Raw genomic sequence first — 21,719 nt, 5'->3', positions numbered from 1 at the left:
ATTCAAGATGAAGAGAAGAAGAAGATGAAGAGAAGAAGAAGATGAAGAGAAGAAGAGAAGAGAAGAAGAGAGTCCGTCTTCTCCATCCACTTCTACCGGTGAGTGTCCGACCAGGTTGGATGAGAGATGAAGATGGTCAAGATGGGCTCTCTTCTTCTCTTCTCTTCTTCTTCTCTTCTTCTTCTCTTCTTCTACTTGATATCCCAGAAGATGGTCAAGAGGTGATGCACACGGCTTCATATCCAGGCGTCTCATGGCCTCCGTCGACGGCCTGCAGGACCGAGACCTGCCATCCTTATATCCTCATCCTTATATCCTCATCCTTATATCCTCATCCTTATATCCTCATCCTTATATCCTGTCGAGATCTCCTTCAGTTCATCCTTCACTTCAGGAAGATGCCGCATCAGTCACCCTGTCTTGTCTTCTCTTCCTCTCTTCCTAGATCTTAGATCTTCTACTGGGAAGTTCCAGGACCTTCACCGGCCACGGCACTTCCCTCATACCAGCTTATATTCAATAGCCTGACCTGTTATCAGGTGAATACCTCTTCTCTTCCTCTCTTCCTCTTCTTATTATTCTCCACCTCACTGGAGTTGTCCTCTGCGAGAAGATATCCCTCTACTTCTCTAGTCCTGCTCGACAGCCTGAATACATATCCTCCTAACCGGCCATGGCGCAGCAGTGCCAGTTCGACGAGTCCTGCTCGACCGGCTCCAGCCACTACCGCAAGGTCATCTCCCACATCTTCGGGAGAAACAAGAAGTGCACCGTCAACGTCCCGGACTCGGTCTGGATATACTACTGCCGCAAGCACTACCAGCGCGCCCGCTACCGCAACGACGAGTGGCCCTTCACCCAGTGCAGGCTCGCCATCGACACCATCCGCAACATGCGCGCCTGGGGCGGCGTCGAGAGCTTCGACCTCGCCCTCCGCCGCCGGGAGACCATCGCCGGCCAGACTGCTACTTCTACATCGACTTCTACTGCTACATCTACATCTGCTACATCGACTTCTACTGCTACATCGACTTCTGCTGCTACATCGACTTCTACAAAGAGGTCGCCAAAGAGCATCCCGCGCCCGGTTCCGGCCTGGCTGCACGGCTGCGTGGGGAGCAGCAAGTCCTTTGACGAGATCCTCCGGGTCCTCAACGACCTGCGCGCCTACTTCCTCGAACTCACGGCCGCCAACCAGGAGGCCTTCTTCCCCGACATCGAGATCCTGCCCAACCTGCGTCGTCAGTCGTCAAAGTCGTCGCAGCAGCCACGGCTGCCCGCTTCCAGGAAGGGTGCCGTAGGCTCTCGCGTCACGAGCAAAGGGGCAGTCGCCAAGGTGGAGAAGTGAGAATCTATCGCGATGGACCCTCTGGACGGAGTTACCGGCATCTTTCTTTTCTCTCTCTTTCGCTTCTCGGAGTTTGCCTGTTATAGACATGATACCCGTTTTGGTTGCTTTGCCTAATGAACTTGCTTTGACATACAGAATGCCAAGATTAATTCTATCGTAAAAGACTCCTATTGTACATGATCTGCTGTCCGGCTACCAACTATAGTACTGGCTCTGGGCGCTGACCCTGCGGTCGGGCAGCTGGACCCAAAGCTTGGATTTCCGCTCCTTCAACGCCCTCTCCGTGCGGTCCTTCCACTCCCTTATCCGCGTCTTGTCCTCCTTCAGGACCACCGCCAGCGCCGTGTGCGGCGGCCGGAGCCGGTTGATCTGACCCCTGGCCCGGTGGTCGTAGTCCGTCCCGTACGGCCCACGGTTCACCCACGCCTGGTCGATATATATGGCCGTCTCGTCCGTGACCGTGTACGCCTTGCCATCCTTCAACCTGATCTCGACCCCGGCCGCCCCTTCGCTCCCGTCTTTAACGCCCAGCCCCATCCCCCTGCTGACAACGGCTTCGTTCCTGGCCTGCTCGAGAAACAGCTTAACATCCTTTGCCGCCTTCTTCTTGCTAAACTTCATCTGAAGGATCGCCTCGTCGATGTTCTTGCCCGCCACCTGTCTGGCCAGCGGACCCAGCTTCTTCAACGACGTCTTGAAAAAGTGTGATCGGCTCTGCAGCTCTCGTTCGGTCTGGTGGATTATCTCCTCCTTCGTCAGCTGTCCGCGGCTCTTGACGGCCCGGATCACCATCTTCCGCTCCCATCTCGCCCGGCGGTTGGGATGGGGGATCAGCGTCCGTTCGACCAGTGCTCTGTCTCGCCGCGCCAGATCGGTAGGGTGTTCTGCCCCCGCGGCCGGCTCGGCCGGTGACGCCGTTCTGGACGGCGACGGCCGCTTAGGGACCGGGCCCGAGGGAGAGAACGTGACGTCGTCTCCGTCGGCGAATATAGAGCCAGAGGCGAGTGACCCCCGTTTGACGGCGGGTGGACGGTAAGTGACCTTGGGCGCAGACGGGTCTGGCTGTTTATCGGCTGCAGCACCCTTCCCATTGGCGGCCATCAGAGAGTCTCGGAGAGAGATATCCTCCCTGAGACAGGCGGTCGAGCTCATGCTTCGTCGACAGAGCCGTGACAGGCTCATTCCTACACCGTGGCTCAGTCAACTCATTCACCGGGACTAATGAGAGAGTAAGGACTTACCCGAGCGAGCCAGCTGCCGTGAGGCAAACACACTACATACTGCCACCATCGTGCTCGGATTCCTGGTTGACCTGCGTCCTGCTTGATTCTTTTCTTGATGTCTGAGAAATTCATCGCGTTCAGAAATTGAATACTTTGCGCCTTACCTAATTAAGTTAATATTATATTCACGTGATTTATAATTACTAAATGCTTAATAAGCAGCGTATTTTAAGTTCAAAGTCTTTATGGAGGGCCTTCGTTAATATAGAGTAAAATGCACATTCAATGGTCACCGTCATGCTTCCGCTTGAACCTCGCGCCCTTTGGCTGGCTTCCATATGTCCTTCTGGCCTGGACCTTCTTGTCTCTGCTCATGCTCGCCCCCAGCGTGATGTCAACTCGAGGCGGAGTGACAAAGCCGTAGCTCTTGGCCACCTTGACCAGGTCAAGCTTGTTGACATCAAACACAGAGCGGAGAGAGTGCGAGGCGTAGGCGTGGAGGTACGAACGGTATCCTTCTTTGGCGGACTAAAATGAAACGTGAGGATAAGCAACGGACCTATCAAAGAGACCTGGAAAGGAGCTTACCTGGTTTAAGTAGTAGTTTTGGCTGATAAGCTTTTCCAATTGAGACTGGATGTTGATAATGTGTTTTGTAGGGAATTCGAATTCGACCACGGGAACTCGAGCTTCACGGAGGTGATTGATGAAGCCGACTTCCGACGGCTGGAGGAACATCAAGCTTCGTCCGACCTTGCCCTTACCTCGGGCCGTTCGACCGACTCTGTGGATATAGTCTCTTGGCTGGGGGAGAGTTAGCATTTCTAGCTATATATATATATTGGTGTTGGATGACTTACATCGTCCGGCGGATCAAGCTGTACAATATAATCGACTGCTGGAATATCCAAACCCCTTGCAGCGACATCGGTACAGATAAGTGTGCCCTGGGCAGAGTTACAGAATTCGAAGAACGTATTGGTTCGCTTCTGCTGCTTCAGCTTACCGTGTAAGCTCAGCACCGGCAGATCGATATAGTTCAGCAGCTCCGAGTAGTACTTGACAGAGTTACAGCTTGAAAAGAAGACGATAATCTTCTTTTTGGCATTCTTCTTCAGGAAAGAGAAAAGGAGGAGGAACCGCTTGTGAGCTTCGCAGATGATGAACCCTTGCTCCACGCCGTCTACTGTGCTGTGCTCCTTTTTGTGGTCGACATTGATGTAGAGAGGACCTGGTTTGAGGGAGATGCGGGCAAGGTCCTCGACTTTGGTAGTCTGGGTGGCCGAGAAGAGCATGGTCTGTCTGTCGTCTTTGGGGAGAATAGAAATGATCTGTCGTAATTCATCTTCAAACCCTACCTCGAGAATTCTACTCAACCTTTAGCATGGAGAACTTAGAGCGTGGGCGCAGGTAGAGCTCACCTATCTGCCTCGTCAATGACAAGCGTCTTTAAATTCTTAAACACGAAACCTTCAGTGGACCGGAGATGGTCCAACAGTCGACCGGGAGTCCCGATCAGGACATTGACACCCTTATTCAGCTTTTCCGCTTCAGCTCTCCTATTTGCGCCTCCAATGACCACTCCGTACGTCTGTGAGTGGTGTTCCATCAGCTCTCTCGCAACGCCAAAGATCTGCAGGGCCAGTTCTCGGGTGGGTGTGATGATGAGCGCGCCAGTACCTGACAAGCAGCATGTTAGCCTGATGCTCTCCATAGATTTTGGCCCATGACACCCAGCTGGAAAATCATACCGTTCCTAGGCTTAAACTTCAATGACCGCAATATCTCCACGGCGGGGATCAAGAAGGCCAGCGTCTTCCCCGACCCTGTCTTCGCAGCACCCAGAATATCCCTACCAGCCAACGAAGGCGGGATCCCCCGTTGCTGTATCTCAGTCATCGTGGTGAAGCCCATGCCGGCGATCGCCTTAACTGTCGGTTCAGAGAGAGAGAGGTCGCTAAACTTGTCCGACACGGCCTGCTGCGTGGGGAGAGCCATTGTGTCCGCGGATGGGAGAGCCGGCACCTCTGCAGACGGCTCGACGCCGTTCTCTATCTGTTGACCGTCATTCTCAACTGCTTCAGCCTCATCCTCATCTTGATCGATCTTTTGCTTCTTGGTAGGCGTCTCTGCGCGCTGCGGGTCGGCTTCTATGCTCTGTTGCTGAGACTTTGCGTTCTTCCCTTCGGAGCTCTTGTGTTTTCTCTTTCTCTTCTTCGCGTGATCTTGTGCCGTCTCCATCTTTCTTCCTTCTGCCTGATCTCCGGCCTGCTCGACCTTTTTTCCTTTTTTTCAACCTTTCCTCTTCGAATTTATCTCTCTTATATTTTAGATCTTTTTTTTTATCAGATAAAACCTAATTTTTTCTTAGTCTGTGGATAAAAGTTCTTCCTCTCCTCCTATTACGTAATCTTATTCAGCATGATGACTAAAGTGTATGCTTATCTAAGCTCTTACTAATTTCCACGTGCTCGGTCCTTTGACCCGGGTTTCCGGAAGGTTTTCGGGAGTTTTTCCTCTTTAGGCGTTTTTGGCCGATCACGCAAAGACTTTCAACATCATCAACTTCAACGACGTTTTTTCCTTCGATATCTTCCTTACCATGTCAAGTTTTCCGCTTTCCGACCACCTACTCCGTAGTACTCCATAATTACCTCCAAATCGAGCTGCCATGCTTCAAGCAGACTCCATCTTCACAGGCTTCGGCTGCCAACCGAGCTTGATGGATGGACACCCGGACGGGGTGATGTTATCACACTGATAGTTGATCTGCCTCCTTCGCGCTTATCTCATCTTTTGCTGATATCATGGAAAAGGAGTCATATACCTCGGAGTGTACGGTTTGCCCGCCCGGGAAACCACCTTTCGGTCCTCTTCTCCTTACCGACGTAGCACTCACATGAGGAGCAGAATACCTGCATGACCCCAATCAAGGCCACAGAGCCACTTTGAGGATGGTCGGGCGCTTTTCTCGTTTAGGGTGCATTGACCTGTCCCTGGGAATGCATCCGGCATTCTATGATACCCCCTACGATGGAAATGTTGATTCGGAGTTGAATACCCCTGCCAAGGGCTGCCCCGCCATGCTAATAGCGCTTCCATTTCTCCGGTGGGTTCAGTTGAACTGTCAAGATATCCGTTGAACCGTGAAACTCGTGACGCCTGTGACAGCTGTCAGCTTGGACTCCTTCTTCGTGCATGAAGTACGACATTACAGGTCTGCGGTATACATTTTTCTTCTGTGCTTCACCAAGAGGAGTTTTTCTCCCTCGAGACGAGATAACGGGAAAGAAATTATGTTCAACCTTGCTAGAATCGTTATCTCAGCATATATATACAAAATGATAACCCGCCTCGGCTTCTGATAGGTCCATGGCATAAGCGTTTTTTCCCGGGGGGTCCCATGCGAGCGATCCATGATCGACGGGGGGCGACATGCAAACTCAAAAGAGGACGTTCTTGACACCACGAGCCATGGAACCGTACTGCATGTTCATCCAAAAACGATTAGGATAGGTGCAGACGTCAGGGAATCAGAAATACCGTGGAGAAGAGGCTAAAGGTGTCAGGGGCAAGAGGTTAAAGGGGCTATCAGAGCAAATTTTCTGTCGTTGATGGGTATATAAGTCGTGACAATGCCTTCATCGAACGTCTACCTCTTCTCTCTCTTTTCCATCCCACTGGCGTCCTTCTTGTCACTCTTTACTTACTGTCGCTCGCTACGCCCTGGTTGATCTCGGGTCCAAAACCCCTTTTTGTCTTATATACTTATTTTTTATACGCACTCACCATGAAGGTTGCCTTCTTCGCTCTTCCGCTCCTTGCGGCCTTCGCCTCCGCGCGTGCCGTTAACTCCATCTCTGAAAGAAACCAAGACTGTGTAAACCGGCTCTCCGACTGCCTCCAGACCGCAGCCGCGTCTGGTGGCTCCATCGACCATGCCCAGTGCAAGGGCGTGGAGGGTATGTTCATGTTCCTTAACGGTCAACAGGTCAACAGAGGGACTAACCTTCCACGATAGAGCAATGTGCCTCCTTCGTCCTTCCCAGGGCTGCTGCCCTTGACCCTAGAGCTCCTGATGCCCAAGTCCTCAGGATCGCCCAGGCCATTGATGGTGCCGCAGGAGGCAAGAACAGCGGCATTGACAGCAAAGGCCTGGCTGCCAAAATCCACAAGGACGTCACCGCCAACGGCATCAACATCGGTGCCATCATCCAGATGATCATCGATGCCCTTCATGGCAAGCACGTGGATATTGGCAAGATTATCGGGGCCATTTTCGAGGTTCTCCGTCAAATCTTTGGTAGCCACGCCCATAGCCTCAGTGTTACCGAAGGCAGCGTTAAGCCTGGTGATGTCGCCAACGTCGTTCTCGCCTCTCTCCACACTGAAGGCAAGCCTCCCGCCGATATTGGAAAAATCATCGAGGCGATCCTCGGTTTTTTCAAAGGCGGTAAGCTCGACATCGCCGGTCTGATCCAGCTCATCATCGACCTGCTCAAGGGCAAATTCCCCAACGCCAAAATCGGCCAGACCGTCCATGGTGTCATGCAACTTTCCGCCTCCTCTGGTGCACTCGCTGCTCGCTCTGAAGACGTCCATGCTGCCTCCCTCTTTGACATCCCCAAGCTCATCGCCGCCATCATCCAGATCGTCGGTGACGGCAAGCACATCAATGTCGGTAAGCTTATCCAGGCAATCGTCGCCCTCCTTGCAGAGATTGCTGGGGGCATTATGAAAATCATCTTCCCCGGTTTCGGTGGCCTCTCTGCCCGAGACGGCGTAGTAGCAACTGCAGCCCAGGTAAACGATGCCAAATCCGCCTTTGGCGACCTGATCAACGGAATTCTCCAGCTCTTCGCAGAGGGTAAATTCAGCATTGGCAAGTTGATTCAACTTATCATGAAGTTCCTTGCTTCTCTCCCCAAGCTTCCCAAGCCCGGCCACCACTGAAGCAGGTTCACAACAGCCAATTAGGGATGTCACGGTTAGGACTGGAGAGCGGATAGTGTTTTAGGTTCTAATGTATATATTTAATTATCGTCCCTCCTTTAATCTATTATCTTTATCTTTTTTTCCCTTTCTTTCTTTTTCTCTTCCACTGTTTCTTGTGATACGGATACTTCCCCTGTCGTACAAGACGCCACAGGCAGCTGTTTGACGTGGGAGCTCGCACAACTCGGGCGGCTGCATGAATAAGAGGGATGCTGCTTCATCCTTTTCTCGTTTTCCGTGTCTCGCCCTTTGACACGGGAATGTGCACAAATATTTTTCCTCGCCGTGACGTCAGTGGCGGATCAGGTGATGGTACGCCCGACCAGCCACCGGTTGCTTTTGCTTGCCGGATTCCTCCTTTGGACCAGAAGGGCAGGAGGAGGAAAAAGAAAGGAATGGAAACAGAAGGGGAGAGCTGCAGCGCGGAGAGCACAGCTGCATGCCGGGTCGACGAAGACAGGCCAACAGGATGTCTCGAGCAGGCGATCGGAGGGAGCAAGACAAGCACCCACGAGCACGCAGGTTCGTGCGTCAGCCAGTCCATATAGACATACATCGCAGCAGCCATGCGCGCATTTCCTCACTGTCACTGACCTGTTTCCATGGTTTCCATGCTGCGGTGCAGAGTTGACTGAGCCGAGAGCCCTATATCAGCCTCGCTAAGGCCATGTTTCCCCAGGAATCGCGGTCTAGATCCACTGCCAGGACTCTCTCTCTCTCTCTCTCTCTCTCTACTAGGTACTCTGTCGTCACCGTCTTGTTCGTCTCGTCCTGCTAGAAGATGTTACCCTGGAACACCCAAAGTACGGGCCTCACTTGCCGTTGCAGTGCCACATCACGCATCCTCCCGCCCTAAACATCGACACATACAGTAGTAATAGTATAATATAATAACATCCAGATAATAGAAATAGATAGAGCGATAGAGTCAAGCTGGCGACGTCGAAGTCGTTGCTTAGTGAGCGAGAAAAAGGCGGCAAGGGGCAGCAGTAACTTTACTTTGACCTTCTTTTTTTTTTCCTTTTCGAACATCTCGAACTTCGTCAACTTCAACGTCAAACCAACAACACAGCCAGAGAGCAGCAGCAGCAGCAGCAGTCCTGCTCCCGTCTACGCCGCCTCTCTCGCCTCCTCCGTCCTCTGCCGTGTTTCCTGGTCTTTTGCTGGCGTCTGTTCTACGATGCGACGTTCTCTCTGATCTCGTTCGTTCTGGTCTCGCCCGTTCAGGTGGCCCGCCAGCCAGCAGCAGCGCCAGCCTCTCAAGGCCGTATCAGTCTCTTGTCTCTTCTCCAGGGCCCGGTCTGCTGCTCGGATAACACGTCCAGCCGCTCCTGTGATACTTGTCGGAGGCACCAGGAGGCAACGTCTTGGGAAACCGTTCCTAGTGTGTCTTGTCTGCGCGTACTTACATACGGAAAGGCGTATTCCCTCCTCCTCCCTTTGCGATGGAACTCCTGCGCCGCTACTGATAAACCATCCAGTTTGGCCGGCCTCTGTTAAAGAAGACGCTCAGTTCTACTTTTCCTTTCCCTTTTTTTTTTTTTTTTCCGCCCATCTTTCCTACGGTTTTTTTTTTTTTTCCACAACATATCTTTGGCTTCTCTCGGCTGGGGAGTTTTTTTTTTACTGTCTTTTGCTCCGATAACAGAGTTTTGCAGCAATGGATATTAGGGACTTGATCACACCCACGGCCAGACAGGAGAAGGCTGTTCGCTCACCTGCTCCTGTTTCGTCACCTCGTCCTGTTTCACGCCAGGGAGACACACCGACGACGAGTTGGAGTGGCTGTGGAAGCGGCCACGGCAATGGTACAGGTCCAAGGCAGACTCCCGGCACCGGCCATGGACCGCAGACACCCTCTACTCCCGGCATAGACGCCCTCGTCGAGGCTGCACACATAAAGAGAGGCGACCATTACGAGACCAACCCTTCGTCGTCTCCCTTCCCCATCGTGCCGCCTGCCGCGCACAGCACGCCGACTCCACGGCCGTCTGCGTACGACGGGGCAGATGGGAGTGCCGATGCGCCCAGACGTGACTTTACCAGCGCGTGTCTTAGCCCGGAGGCCCAGCGGACGGCCATGCAGCTCTACAGCAACATTCAAAAGAACCACTACGCCTACGAGGACCGCGTCAACTTCATTCGGCTTCTCCACCAAGGGTTTGTGGACCACATCTACCCCCCAGCCTCGCCCGACTCCCACGGCGACCCTCACCGCTTTGACGTGCTCAAGGATCTCAAGGCTGCCAGGGAGGAGCTGGACAGTCTGTTCGCCATCGGAGAGGATCTCTGGGCTGAATGGATCCAGGACGAAAGCCTGCTCGCCCGCACCGTCAACGAGCGCATTGCCGTCATGGAGCTCTGTCGCCGATCTGTGGAAGAAGAGTACGGAAGCACGAAGCTCTGGGTTATATACGGTGAGTGGATGCTGTACCTGTACAAGGCTTCTTCCGGGGACAGAGATGGCTCCGGCCGTGGCCACTGGTCGGACGAGGACAGGATCATCGGCCGCGAGGTGTTTACGTGGCAGTCAGTGGTTGAGGTCTGGAAGGCCGGTGCCGATGCGACCAGGTGGCGCATTAACGACAGCCATCTCGTCTGGAACCGCTACCTAGAGCTCCTGATGCAGGATGTCGACGCCTCGCCGTCTCAAGAACGGGTCTCGCAGCTCCGCGCACTCTTCGAGAGCAGGCTCCAAACCCCCCATGCTGGCTGGGACGACACCTCCCAGCTCTTCTCCAACTTTGTCTCCAAGTACTACAACTCCAACTACGAGGACATCATGGTGGACGCCGGAAACAAAGCAGCCGAGGCCAAGGCCATGTATTCGGCTCGCGAGTCCCGAGAGGCCGCCCTGCACAGAGCCTTTGAGCTCAAGGACACTACCAGCGAGTGGTCCACTTTCCAAGAGTATATCGAGTGGGAGACGTCGAGGCCGCAGAGGAGAAAAGGGCAACAGCTACAGCCGCTCCGCCTTGAACTAATCACCTCTCTCTACCAGCGCGCCGTACTCCGCTTCCCCACTGACGCTACTATATGGGAAGACTACGTGATGTTCCTCATCGATGAGTCGATGGAGGGCCCCATAGGCGCCTCCCCTATCCCTGCGATCGAGCGCGCAACTCGTCACTGTCCCTGGTCTGGCGCGCTCTGGTCACAACTCTTCGTCAGCGCCGAACGAGCCGGCCTCTCCTTCGCCGAAATCCTCGAGCTCAAGCACAAGGCCACTCGCTCCGGCCTCCTAGACGCGGCAGGCATCAACGAAGTCCTGAAGGTACATACAACATGGTGTAGCTATCTTCGTCGCTGGGCACTCCAACCGGAATCCACAGATGAAGACCTCGATGTTGCCGAAGTCGGTATCCGCTCTGCGATCGAATCGGTCCAGGAGCTAGGCGACAAGACCAATAAGGCTGGCCCGAACGACCCGCTCTTCCACCTAGAACGCATCTACATTCGCTATCTTAGCGCCCGCGGAAGCTGGGACAGCGCACGCGAGGAATTCAAGAACCTTATTCCGCGACACGGACATAGCTTTGAATTCTGGCTAGCCTACTACACCTGGGAGCTCCTATCGTGGAGCAAGTTCATGCCTTGTGACTCCTCGGCGAGTGCATCGCGACGAATGCCTAACCCGAGCTATGCAACGGCTGTGTTGAAGCAGGCTTTGCAACGGACAGACCTAGACTGGCCAGAGAAGATCATGGATGCCTATATTTCTCATTGCGAGCACTATGAAGATGCTGACGAATCACAGCTTGCCATAATCGACGTTCGAAAGGCGATGAAGGCATTGACCAAGCGTAGACAAAGGGAAGCTATGGAACAACAATACCACCAGCACCAGGCGCCCGCCAGTCAGCAATATCACCAACCTCAACCTGCAGCAGCAGCAGTGGGAGCACATCTGGATACTTTGGAACAGCAATATAGCCATGCTGATGGAGTGCAGCCGGTCGGCAAAAGAAAACGCGGGAACGAACCAGAGCAGAACGGTTTGACCTCCAAGAAGGCAAAGGGGGATGCCGTCCAATCTGTAGAGGCACCGGTGCGTGATCGAGAACATGCAAGTGTTATCGTGAAGAACTTGCCAAAGGATATCCCCCAGGTGAAGATTCGACAGTTTTTCCGAGATGTAAGGTATCCAATCTCTTTATTTATCCATCTGCCCCTTTAATTCTAATAATCATGCCCTGTAGTGCGGGAAACTTAATTGCCTACAAATGCTACCCGGCGAGCCGGGGTCTGCATTACTCGAGTTTGATACCCACGAAGACGCCCTCGCTGCTGGCACAAAGAATCAAAAATTTTTAGAAGGAAATGAGGTAACTGTCGAACCAGTTACGGACACAACAGTGTTTGTAACGAATTTTCCGCCAACGGCGGATGAAAACTATATCCGTGAGCTCTTTCATTCGGTATTCCCAGCTCTCCCCCCCATTTTCTTAGTGTTCCCCCGATCTTGCTATTCAGGAGACTAACGTTAATACGCGTTAGTGTGGCGAGATCGCCGAAGTGCGGTTCCCATCACTTAAGTATAACACTCACCGTCGCTTCTGCTACGTGCAGTTCACTTCTTCCTCGGATGCTTACGCTGCCACTGGGCTCAATGAGAAAGATTTGGGCGGTAATTTAAGGTTAGTGGTGAAAATCTCGGATCCCTCCCAGCGACAGGTCCGTTCTGGTGCATATGAGGAAGGGAGAGAGATCTACGTATGTAACCTACCCTACAAAACCACTGAGGGAGACCTTGTCGAGCTGTTCACAGCGTATGGCGATGTAGAGTCCGTGAGGATACCCACCAAGGTCAATGGAGAGACCAGAGGTTTTGCTTTTGTTACCTTTGCAACAAAGGTAAGTTGAACAAAGCGGTAGCCATATATATACAGCAGAGAAATGCTAAATGCAAAACAGGATCAATCAAATGCTGCTCTGGCTATGAACGAGAAGACGTTTAAGGGGCGAGAGTTGAATGTCCGGCTCTCGACAAACACGGGAGCGAAACGACATCAAACTACAGTTGTTTCTCGGTCCGAATCACCCGCGACAAATGCTCAACGCAACGGAACCGGTACCCCTTCAACATCGCCAGGTTCAGTGTCTAATGGACAGTACAAAATAATGGGCGATCGCCGCCTCCGCACCGTTGCCTTAATGAACATTCCCGATACGGTCAATGACGCCCGCATCCGTGCTCTCACCGAACCATACGGTGCACTGGTCAAGATTATCCTACGGCCAGACCACCAAGGCGCCATTGTAGAGTTTTCCGATACCCATGATGCGGGAAAAGCATCGTTGGCCCTTGAAGGATATGAGATTACGCCGGGCCGGTTTATTCGCGTTGTTTCGGTGAAGAATATGTTACAGCAAAAGGCAGAGCATAAGATTGATAGAATACCTGTTGGCAAGGAAAAAGGGAAGGCCAGCGGTGCTACGACGTCAGGCAGTGGCGTTGCTGGTGGGAGAATGATGCAACAACCCTCGGCCCCAATACGACGACCTAACCAGCCGTCCGGCGGCCGTAGAGGTGGATTAGGCGTGAAACGCGGGGGATCCTCCATTCCTTCGAGAGACAAACCCGCTCCAACGTCTAATCATTATGATATCGACGGCCAGGATCAGAAGCAGTCCGAATCCACGACGACACGGAATAAGACGAATGATGACTTTCGAGCAATGTTATCACAGCCCAAGTGAGGCTGGTTACTTCACCTGTTCTATAAGGACCACATATTCCTGTTTTTCGCCTTTTTTCCTTTCACTTCTTCTATATCCATTTGACTTGTCATTTGATCTTGTCAATCTTCTAGCCCCTTTTTCTCCCCTATCATTCGGTGGCGCCTTTCATGCTTGTTTTACAATCCCCCTAACTCTTCCTTTTTTTTCACGATGCGAGTTCTCCTAAAGAAATGCCCATTTAACGCGTGTCACAAAAATAAAAATATCAGCCTTGCACTGGCCTATCCCCAATGGTGTGATAGAGCTAGCAGGTAAAATTTATATCCCTTTTTTCTTCTACTGGTCAACACACCTTGGGTTGTCCCTTCTCTTTTTTTGCTCTTCTTCTTTCATGTCCATATACCGTTGCTTGCATGATGGAATGGCTTTTCTCCTTTGCGTTCTTCCTTTGATCTATCTCTTCTATTTTTTGCAGTATTCGTACCTCGCAGATCCAGACACTGATATATTGCTTAATTTAATTATCAAGTTGGGCACGGGGAAGGGAAATGAGGCGATTGCTTCGCTGTGTGGTGATAGAGGAATGTATGATTACCTTCTGCTTCTCCGTTTTGGTTTCTATGACCGAAGAGGAGGATGAATTGAAATTTCACCTATTTGAACGATGATTCCTGGTTGATACATGTAGAGCAGAGCTCTTTGAGGCGAACTCCATGCTACGCCTGAGCCAACTACGGCAAGCGGCTTTGGACATATCATATCTAGCGATAATGAGTATAAATGCTCGATATAAAAAGCGTTGAAGGCTCTAAAAGAAAAACTTCTGCCTTGTTTCTGTATAGAATCACATGATGCGGGTTTGTCGTCATGCCTTGAAGGAGAAGAAGAAAACATCTTCTACAGCAAGGAAGAAGAAGAAGCTCACGACTTTTATCTCGTACAGGACTCTTAGCTTGTTCACTCGTAGGCTTTGAGGATAGCGACAGCCGTCAAAGGGAGACCCGGTTGTTGTCATTATCTACTTTACGGAGAGAACTTGGAACTATCAAAACCGCCATCGTGGACTCACGTCTGGTGCCCGGGGAAGGGCGAAAGAACTACACTGGCTTTTTCACAAAGACCATTCTTTATTCGTTTACCTTATTGCTGTTCCTGATAGGTGTGTCTCCCATCCTTCTTCCGGAGTTTGTACCCTGTGCTGATACGTGATAACTATAGCCTCTGCGTTGACGCTGGTGTCAATCTTCCTTCCAAGATGGCTTGGTTACTATAGTGAGACGGTGAGAGAGACCCTTCCTGAGAAGCACGACTGGAGCATGCTAGCTAATGCCAGTTGCTCTGATAGCCCTCCGGTGAGCAGTTCTATCTCACGTACGGCCTAACCAGGCGGTGCTCGTCCGAATCCCCAGTATGCGACAGTTTTCCTCAGTATGAAGACTGTCAGGCTGAGAAGTCCATGTTTGGGGTCAATGCCAATGGATTCAGCGGTTCTGGGTCTAGCCTTCTCACCGATTATGCGATATCCAACCCGACCTTCTGCTCGATGTGGCGATCAGTCGGGTTTCTGTTGTCCCTCGCCGTTGTCCTGGAAGGAATGACCTTCGTGGCATTTGTAGTAATACTAGCTGGAGGAAAGCAGCTGAGAGAAACTGGGTGGAAGCTATTGACCGTGTTTCTGGTTCTGATTGGCCTTGTGCAGGCTGGCGGCATGGGCCTGGTGGTTAGTTTCCTCCCCGCTTACGATACAATATTAATACATGCACTCAAGCCATGATATAGACAGACAGCTGCTGACATGAGTGGACAGTCATATCTATTTGACAACGACGACCGCTTCTACCCTGGATGGAAGCTCGACGACTCGTGGATCTTATGTACTGTAAGCATGTGCCTGATTCTAGTCAACGCGGCGGCGATGTACATGGTAGCTCGAGTGCTTCCGAACGAAGGTGGCTACGAGTTGATAGCCGACCACGACTAGGCTCAAACCAACCCAGTTTCTTGAATCTTTCCTACTTCTCTCTCTTTTATTCTGTTTTTTCCGGCGTCTTTATTAGTTATATTCCCTTTTCCTTTTGGGCGTTCTCGCTTACGATATCAATGTTATGTAATCCATGGATTAATATATACTCCGGCTCCGTTCCATTTTCGGAAGTGGGAGACTCCAACTTCGTCTTTTTCTTTCGACTTCATCTTCTTCTTCTTCCTTCAGTTTTGATACTTCAAACAGGCCCAAGGCGAGAACATGTCTCCTTGAAATCACAAGGATGGCTGGGTTAACGACGGCTTTTTCAGATGTTGGTCGATCCTCTGCCCCGGCGTTTCACCTGTAAACCCAGAAGGCTCCCGCGGTTGTTCCTGAAGAGCATCAAAGAGCTGTTACATATGGATATACATATATATAGGTATCCATACGGGATGGCCTGCTGGCTTGTTGATCGTCTGTACATCACAGCATGCAGCAGAACCATTCACTTGCGTTTATATTCATACCAAGACACCGTTGCGTGCCTCGTGATGGAGTTCGGTCCTCCAGTGGGGGAAAACATGCCAGGGTTCATTTTTGGTCAGGGTGGGTTGAATGGGACTTTTCGCTGACGTTTCATGCCAGGAATCCCGGACTTACCCCAGGCTTATACCCAGTACTTATCAGCTTCATACGCCTGCAGAGATGCTTTGATCTTGTTTCGGTTTTATTTTCCAGAGGAGAGACTGTTTTAAAGGATGAATACGAGCTTAAGCCAGGCCTGATCCGTTCAGAACGAGTACGGAGTACTGTTACTCGCTCTTGAGAGTACTCAGTAAAGATACTTTCACGTGTGTTCGTCATCCCGCACATACATCCATCGGGAGAGGCACGGAAATATACATTTATGCGTCTACTATTATATATACGGAGTTTTATGATCAACCGCCTGTCTCCTTATCGGGCCCACTGAGCAACCAACTCTCGTGTTCCTCTCCATGGAATTTCAGGGCCTCCTTCAGGTCCTTCCTACCTTGTGGTTAGCAGACGCTGATCATCTGGAACATGGACGATCTTGTGTCCTGAACGGAACGTCTCTCCTTCGGCCCCGCTGCCCCAGATTGCAACTGCGTCAGTCCACTCCGAGGCCTTATATCTTATATTACTTGACTCTCCAGAGGCAATCTTCCGGGAAGACCCCAAATACATATATATATATACGTACTCTGTATATATAGCTGTGTCATGGAAAGATACTTAAACTAGAACCTTTCCACATTTTTCTAGCTTGTTGCTCTTTTCCCTCTCCCATTCGATCAGCTGGCAAGATACGAACTCTTTTCACTTCAAGCACCTACTTTCTTTTTATTTTAGTATCCAACATGAAGGTTTCCGTCTTAGCCGCCGTTGCTGCCTTTGCCGCTGCCACTGCTATTGCTGGCCCAGTTCGCCCAGCTGGCGTTGGAAACGACAAGTACTTGATCGAGCTTGCCCCAGGAAAGACCCAATGGGTTACTAAGAACGAGAAGCACCAGATGAAGGCTGTATGCTCTTCCTATATCTCCTCTCTATACCCTCTGTTCATAATAGTAAGAGGAGCCCACTTTGCTAACTCACTTAGGCTGGACAAACCTTCATCGATATCACCGACGAGTTCGGTACTGGATTTACCGCTAGCCAGCCCGTCTCTGCCAATTACCCTAAAAACTCTCGCCATTCTTCTATCGTAGCTCCTATCATTGCCAACCTTTCAAAGGAGAATCTTATGCGCGACCTGAAGGCCATGATAGAGTTCAACAACCGATACTATGAGTCGCAGACCGGTGTTGAGTCTGCTACCTGGTTAATGGAGCAAGTCCAGAAGGCCATTGACGCATCTGGTATCCAGGGTGCGAAGGTCGAGAAATTCGAGAATCAATTTCAGCAATTTAGTATCATTGCCACTATTCCCGGATCCGAGTCAACCGTCGTCATCGGAGCTCACCAGGATAGTATCAACGAGCAGGACCCTGAGGGTGGCCGCGCCCCAGGTGCCGATGATAACGGAAGTGGATCAGTTGTTGTCCTCGAGGCCCTTCGCGGCGTTTTGGGATCTAAGGCTCTCCAAGCTGCAAACAACACCAATACCATGGAATTCCATTGGTATGCCGGTGAGGAAGGTGGTCTCTTGGGTTCTAACGCTATCTTCAAGAAGTATAAGAGTGACGGCCGCCAGATCAAGGCTATGCTTAACCAGGATCTCGCTGGCTTTGTTAAGAAGGGTGGCCCTGAGCAATTTGGTCTTATCACCGACAACACGAACCAAGAATTAAACCAATTCTGCAAGATGATCGTTAAGAAGGTAAACTGCCGCCTTTAGCTTCGTTTTGCCTTTATTATCCGTGCTAACGTTACTCTCTCACCTAGTACGCTTCTATCCCAATCGTTGACACCAAGTGCGGCTACGCTTGCTCCGACCATGCCTCCGCCGACCGTAGCGGCTTCCCAGCTTCCATGGTCGCCGAAACAGCTTTCCGTGACTCTAACCCACACATCCACTCCGCTGACGACGTTACTGACTACCTGGACTTTGACCACATGCTCGAGCATGCCAAGGTTGCCGTTGGATTCATGACCGAGCTTGCCATGGCCTCCAACTTGTAAATACTTTCCTATCCATATCCATTCCCATATGGGTTCTGTCAGCCAGAGCCAGCATGTCTGTATATAGTTTCCCACCGCCGATCAAATGTACATAGCAATAGAGCATTGGCTTTTTTTATCATTCCTTCGTGTCCCATACCCAAATTAAAACTTGAGCTGGATGCCTGTATCTGAACTAATAGAAGAACGAAGTATCCGAAACATTGTATCTAATGCTTTGTTCTATAGCCCCAAATTTATCTAAATTGTCTAAAATCATGACTGTTCTTTAAATTGGCTGCTCTCCGTATTAGTAGTGCTGATACCTGAGATTTGAATGGATAGTTCCTCTTCCAATTCTGAGGCCGCTCCAAGCTTCGTCTCTGCCCGGATGAGGACAGGGAGGACAGATCCTGTCTGCAGGGCAAAGTCTCGGTGGCCGATGACATTAAGGATGGACCTGATGGCTCCTCCGTGGGCCGTGAGGGACATGATTGTACTTCTGTCGTGGACGAAAATATCATCAAGCAGTTTTTTTAGACGAACATCTCGGGCAGCGTCAGGTTCCCGGACTTCAGGGTCCCATAGTATGTCAGTCGGTGAGAACCCTGGTTCTATTTTATATGTTGGATACGTGCTTTCAATGTATTGCTTGGAGCTGCGCCTGTCGCATGTATGGACACCTAGGGTTTCGCGGAGAAGCTAAAGAATAATTCTGAGTCCATGCATTCATATGCCCGTGCGGCACGGAGATTTATCTTACCTCTTTTACAGTTGGAACAAAGGGTTTGGTAGCCGGAAGTTGGAGTTCGCTGAATGTAATTTTAGCTGTGGCAAGGCATCGGTCCAATGGACTGGTATAATACGCCTCTGGAAGAGGGACCGACTTCTTCATCTGGGTTGCCCATGTATCCCGAGCAACTTTTGCTTGGTTCACCCCTTCTTCTGTAAGATGGGCATCAGACCATGTTATCGTCCCGTTGCCGTCCAGTTTGGACCAGTAAGACTAGTAAGATGTCACTACATATCCCATAAAATAACGATACTCCCAGGTAGATGGCAATACATACGTCCCAAGCGGCAGTCCCGTAGAAGGCCTCCGCCACATTATGAAACCCCTGGCCATGTCTCCCCAAAAAGAGCACCGCAAATCTAGTATTTGAAGGGGCATGGTGGTTCAGAGAGCGGACTTTATGTTCAAATCTTGCCCACGGAGATACCTTCTGGTCGGGATCAAACGCCTCATCCGTGTCATAGACTTGATCGATCAGTCCGAAGCCCGACTTTGCCTAAATATACTTGATATATAAGAATCCCACCGGCTAGACAACGAGGCGGGAGGAGAAGAAACAGACATAGTCAAAGGTGCTAGGATCAGTAGCCGGGTCATCCTGCATAAAATACCCTGGCACAGTTGAATATTCGATGTGCGAGAGATGTGCAGAATCCCCCATTGCGAGAAGGGGGAATGAACCGGCTAGAGAGGCGATGCTCAGAAGAAACCAGCCAGCCATGAAGCGTGAAGCTCGTCTGTCCTATTACTCCTTAAATCTCGATGGTTCGCGGGGTAGTTGGCTGGGCAGCTGGTCGAACGATGAAGCTGCGGTGTCTGCATCTACCACGAGCCTAGAGAGACGGAAATATCCAGTATTGATATATGTACGGTATCAACTAAAGATAGAACTTGATGTATGAAGGTTGAAGTATCAAAAGTATTTCATACTCGGACGTCAAAAGAAGAACGTCGACCTTGCGGCTCGCCAAGACTCATCATGCATGGCTTGTTTACCTTGTAAAAACTGTCTGTCGCTGTCAAGGGGATAACATCTATAGAGAGAAGGATAATGACCAGAGAAAAGGTACATTGATTAGATCTCAGTGTAGGGAACTATATAGCTCTAAGCATCTACAGAGGGAGGGGATAACTAGTTAACGAGATTCTCATTCAAGCATCAAAACGAAGGGAGAATAAACGAGATACAGAACGCTGCAAGACAAAGCAGAAACAAGCTGAGAGCGAAACAGGCGTCTAGATTTAAACCGTCTCAAGCTCCATCAGCGGGACTTTTTTTTGATCCTCAAGAGATTATACCAAAGCACCTTTGAAAAGAGTTGACAATAGTAGTATCGTCACCCATATGACGCACCAAAGTGCATATTCACGCTGGTAAAGGGTGATACGTTTCGAGTGTGACAGCATCTGGTGGTTGCATGCTCGTATGAACCACCGTAGGCCGGGGTACGCGGGAGAAAGGGTAGAGCCGGGTGGTCGACGAAGAACAGACGGCGTTGATTCGAGGTATCCATCGCGAGTATTACTTGGATAGGCAGTATGGGGAAGTGCTAGGTGTACGTTGGGCGGAAGGTGGGTCAATATGTGGGCACGATAATCATTGGTCATTGCTGACGATGATTTCAAATGGCAGCCGTCGCGGTTGCATTTAACGCTATTCAGCGGTTTCTGTCTCTCGCCGCGAGAGTTCCAATCATGCACGCACGACGTGTGTTGTAGTCCGTTCGTGCCACATATAGATTTCTTCTGAGTATTCTTCGGCAACTGGCCAAAGAAGGATGGGCCGCTATTCATCGTTCCATCGGGGAACACAAGCAAGGAGGAATTCTTGACAGTAGGATGGCTCTGGTCTCGGTTAAGAAGAGTTTTCTTGGTAGTGTTGACGAATACTCCGTTGTTCTGACAACGAGAGTTGTAGTCCGCTAGACTCCTGCCCTGTACTGGGCGAGAGTGGATACAGGAGTTCTTATCCAGGACTCCCGAGAGCGCAGTTGCGCCTCTCTTGCGGCCAGTGTTTGCCGGCAAAGTAGAGACACCATCGCCAGAGGCTCCTCTGTGGCGTGACAGGCCCTTGTCATGCGAATTGCCTATATCATGGCCAGGTCCGTGGCTATGATCAAGTCCGCCTTGCTGCTGTAGAGACTGGGTCGAGATACCGGTCTCGCCAGCCCCATTCTTCACGGTGCTCATATGTTTGTTGGTTCTAACCAGGGCCTCGCCATTATGGCAAAGTCCTGGCCAGATATCCTCTCCGGACGTGGGTGAGAGGGAGTCACGACCGCCACGGGCGCCAGGAACACGCCGAAGTGACGATGTCTTGCGGACAGCCTTGCCGCTCTTGACACCAGAACCAGTAGCACTGACGTCTGCGCTGGCATGGATGCTTGCCTGAGAGGAGGGCGATGCAGTGAGAGGAATTGCCTTATCGATGCACGTACACCGCTTGTGTTGCTTCTTATGCTTCTCACAGGCTCCGTGGTTGCGGACAGCCAGGTATCGCTGGCGCTGAGTTTCGGTCCGTGGACGGTGCCGCCTTGGGAGAGAGGTTGCAGCGTTCATGTTGAGGTCCATGACGAGCTCGATACCTCCCGAAGACGCGGCTGGAGGAGAAGGTTGCTGGGACTGGGATCGGGATTGGTCCAAGGCGGGAGACTGTGAAGGCACGGAGGGCCGGCTGGACTGAGGTTGGGAGTAGAACTCGACGCACCCTTCGGAGGGTGAGCTGGAGGAGGATAAGCCATTGCTGGTAGAGAAAGTGCTGCCTCCAGACGAGCTGCGCTGGGAGGACATGGCCCAGGCGGCAGGTCCAGCGGTAGTATCGTCGGCGCTAGAGTTGAGAGCTGCCACTGCCTCGTTGCAGGTATCCCGTAGACGCTCGAGGTAGAGGGCAATTGAGGCATCTCGCTGCTTCTGCTTGCGAGAGATTGGCCGTGGGTCTGCTGCCGCTCTGGCGCGAGCAAGGTCCTTGAAGGCGGACGCAACCTGCTCGAAGACGATCTCACAGTGGTCTCCAGCCAGAGGCTCGGGAGACTGTACAGGCCCAGAGGCATCGGCCGTCGAGTCGAAAGAGCTGAATGAGTTGTTCAT

At 51.4% G+C, this 21,719-nt stretch overlaps 10 protein-coding genes across 10 annotated transcripts; 5 read left to right on the top strand and 5 right to left on the bottom strand.

Annotated features, from left to right (window-relative positions):
- Positions 1–673: 673 nt before the first annotated feature.
- On the top strand, positions 674–1,348 carry MCYG_08387 (conserved hypothetical protein; the record flags this gene model as incomplete). Its single annotated transcript, XM_002843258.1, has 1 exon — positions 674–1,348. The coding sequence occupies one exon, from the start codon at positions 674–676 to the stop codon at positions 1,346–1,348; it is 675 nt and encodes a 224-aa protein (XP_002843304.1).
- A 195-nt stretch (positions 1,349–1,543) lies between these two features.
- On the bottom strand, positions 1,544–2,641 carry MCYG_08386 (mitochondrial large ribosomal subunit; the record flags this gene model as incomplete). Its single annotated transcript, XM_002843257.1, has 2 exons — positions 1,544–2,535; positions 2,593–2,641. The coding sequence occupies 2 exons, from the start codon at positions 2,639–2,641 to the stop codon at positions 1,544–1,546; spliced, it is 1,041 nt and encodes a 346-aa protein (XP_002843303.1).
- A 215-nt stretch (positions 2,642–2,856) lies between these two features.
- MCYG_08385 (ATP-dependent RNA helicase has1) lies at positions 2,857–4,815 on the bottom strand (the record flags this gene model as incomplete). The annotated part of the gene is made up of 5 exons (XM_002843256.1): positions 2,857–3,102; positions 3,163–3,378; positions 3,435–3,942; positions 3,996–4,254; positions 4,308–4,815. 5 exons carry the CDS (start codon positions 4,813–4,815, stop codon positions 2,857–2,859), a joined length of 1,737 nt encoding a protein of 578 aa, XP_002843302.1.
- Positions 4,816–6,364: 1,549 nt separating this feature from the next.
- Positions 6,365–7,527, top strand: MCYG_08384 (uncharacterized protein; the record flags this gene model as incomplete). The annotated part of the gene is made up of 2 exons (XM_002843255.1): positions 6,365–6,536; positions 6,596–7,527. 2 exons carry the CDS (start codon positions 6,365–6,367, stop codon positions 7,525–7,527), a joined length of 1,104 nt encoding a protein of 367 aa, XP_002843301.1.
- A 259-nt stretch (positions 7,528–7,786) lies between these two features.
- On the bottom strand, positions 7,787–8,137 carry MCYG_08383 (uncharacterized protein; the record flags this gene model as incomplete). Its single annotated transcript, XM_002843254.1, has 1 exon — positions 7,787–8,137. One exon carries the CDS (start codon positions 8,135–8,137, stop codon positions 7,787–7,789), a length of 351 nt encoding a protein of 116 aa, XP_002843300.1.
- Positions 8,138–9,229: 1,092 nt separating this feature from the next.
- On the top strand, positions 9,230–13,269 carry MCYG_08382 (U4/U6 snRNA-associated-splicing factor PRP24; the record flags this gene model as incomplete). The annotated part of the gene is made up of 4 exons (XM_002843253.1): positions 9,230–11,704; positions 11,769–11,987; positions 12,067–12,423; positions 12,484–13,269. 4 exons carry the CDS (start codon positions 9,230–9,232, stop codon positions 13,267–13,269), a joined length of 3,837 nt encoding a protein of 1,278 aa, XP_002843299.1.
- A 1,237-nt stretch (positions 13,270–14,506) lies between these two features.
- Positions 14,507–15,232, top strand: MCYG_08381 (conserved hypothetical protein; the record flags this gene model as incomplete). The annotated part of the gene is made up of 3 exons (XM_002843252.1): positions 14,507–14,514; positions 14,638–14,971; positions 15,035–15,232. 3 exons carry the CDS (start codon positions 14,507–14,509, stop codon positions 15,230–15,232), a joined length of 540 nt encoding a protein of 179 aa, XP_002843298.1.
- Positions 15,233–16,599: 1,367 nt separating this feature from the next.
- On the top strand, positions 16,600–17,860 carry MCYG_08380 (leucyl aminopeptidase; the record flags this gene model as incomplete). The annotated part of the gene is made up of 3 exons (XM_002843251.1): positions 16,600–16,761; positions 16,839–17,558; positions 17,624–17,860. The coding sequence occupies 3 exons, from the start codon at positions 16,600–16,602 to the stop codon at positions 17,858–17,860; spliced, it is 1,119 nt and encodes a 372-aa protein (XP_002843297.1).
- A 255-nt stretch (positions 17,861–18,115) lies between these two features.
- On the bottom strand, positions 18,116–19,293 carry MCYG_08379 (phosphoglycerate mutase family protein; the record flags this gene model as incomplete). The annotated part of the gene is made up of 4 exons (XM_002843250.1): positions 18,116–18,541; positions 18,603–18,845; positions 18,910–19,128; positions 19,195–19,293. The coding sequence occupies 4 exons, from the start codon at positions 19,291–19,293 to the stop codon at positions 18,116–18,118; spliced, it is 987 nt and encodes a 328-aa protein (XP_002843296.1).
- A 632-nt stretch (positions 19,294–19,925) lies between these two features.
- MCYG_08378 (conserved hypothetical protein) lies at positions 19,926–21,719 on the bottom strand (the record flags this gene model as incomplete). The annotated part of the gene is made up of 1 exon (XM_002843249.1): positions 19,926–21,719. One exon carries the CDS (start codon positions 21,717–21,719, stop codon positions 19,926–19,928), a length of 1,794 nt encoding a protein of 597 aa, XP_002843295.1.

Source organism: Microsporum canis, genomic scaffold (genome assembly GCF_000151145.1).
Source record: "Microsporum canis CBS 113480 supercont1.8 genomic scaffold, whole genome shotgun sequence".
In the NCBI taxonomy this organism is placed as follows: domain Eukaryota; kingdom Fungi; phylum Ascomycota; class Eurotiomycetes; order Onygenales; family Arthrodermataceae; genus Microsporum; species Microsporum canis.
The sequence above is the reverse complement of the archived record's forward strand: the minus strand, read 5'-3'. Positions and strand labels throughout refer to the sequence as shown.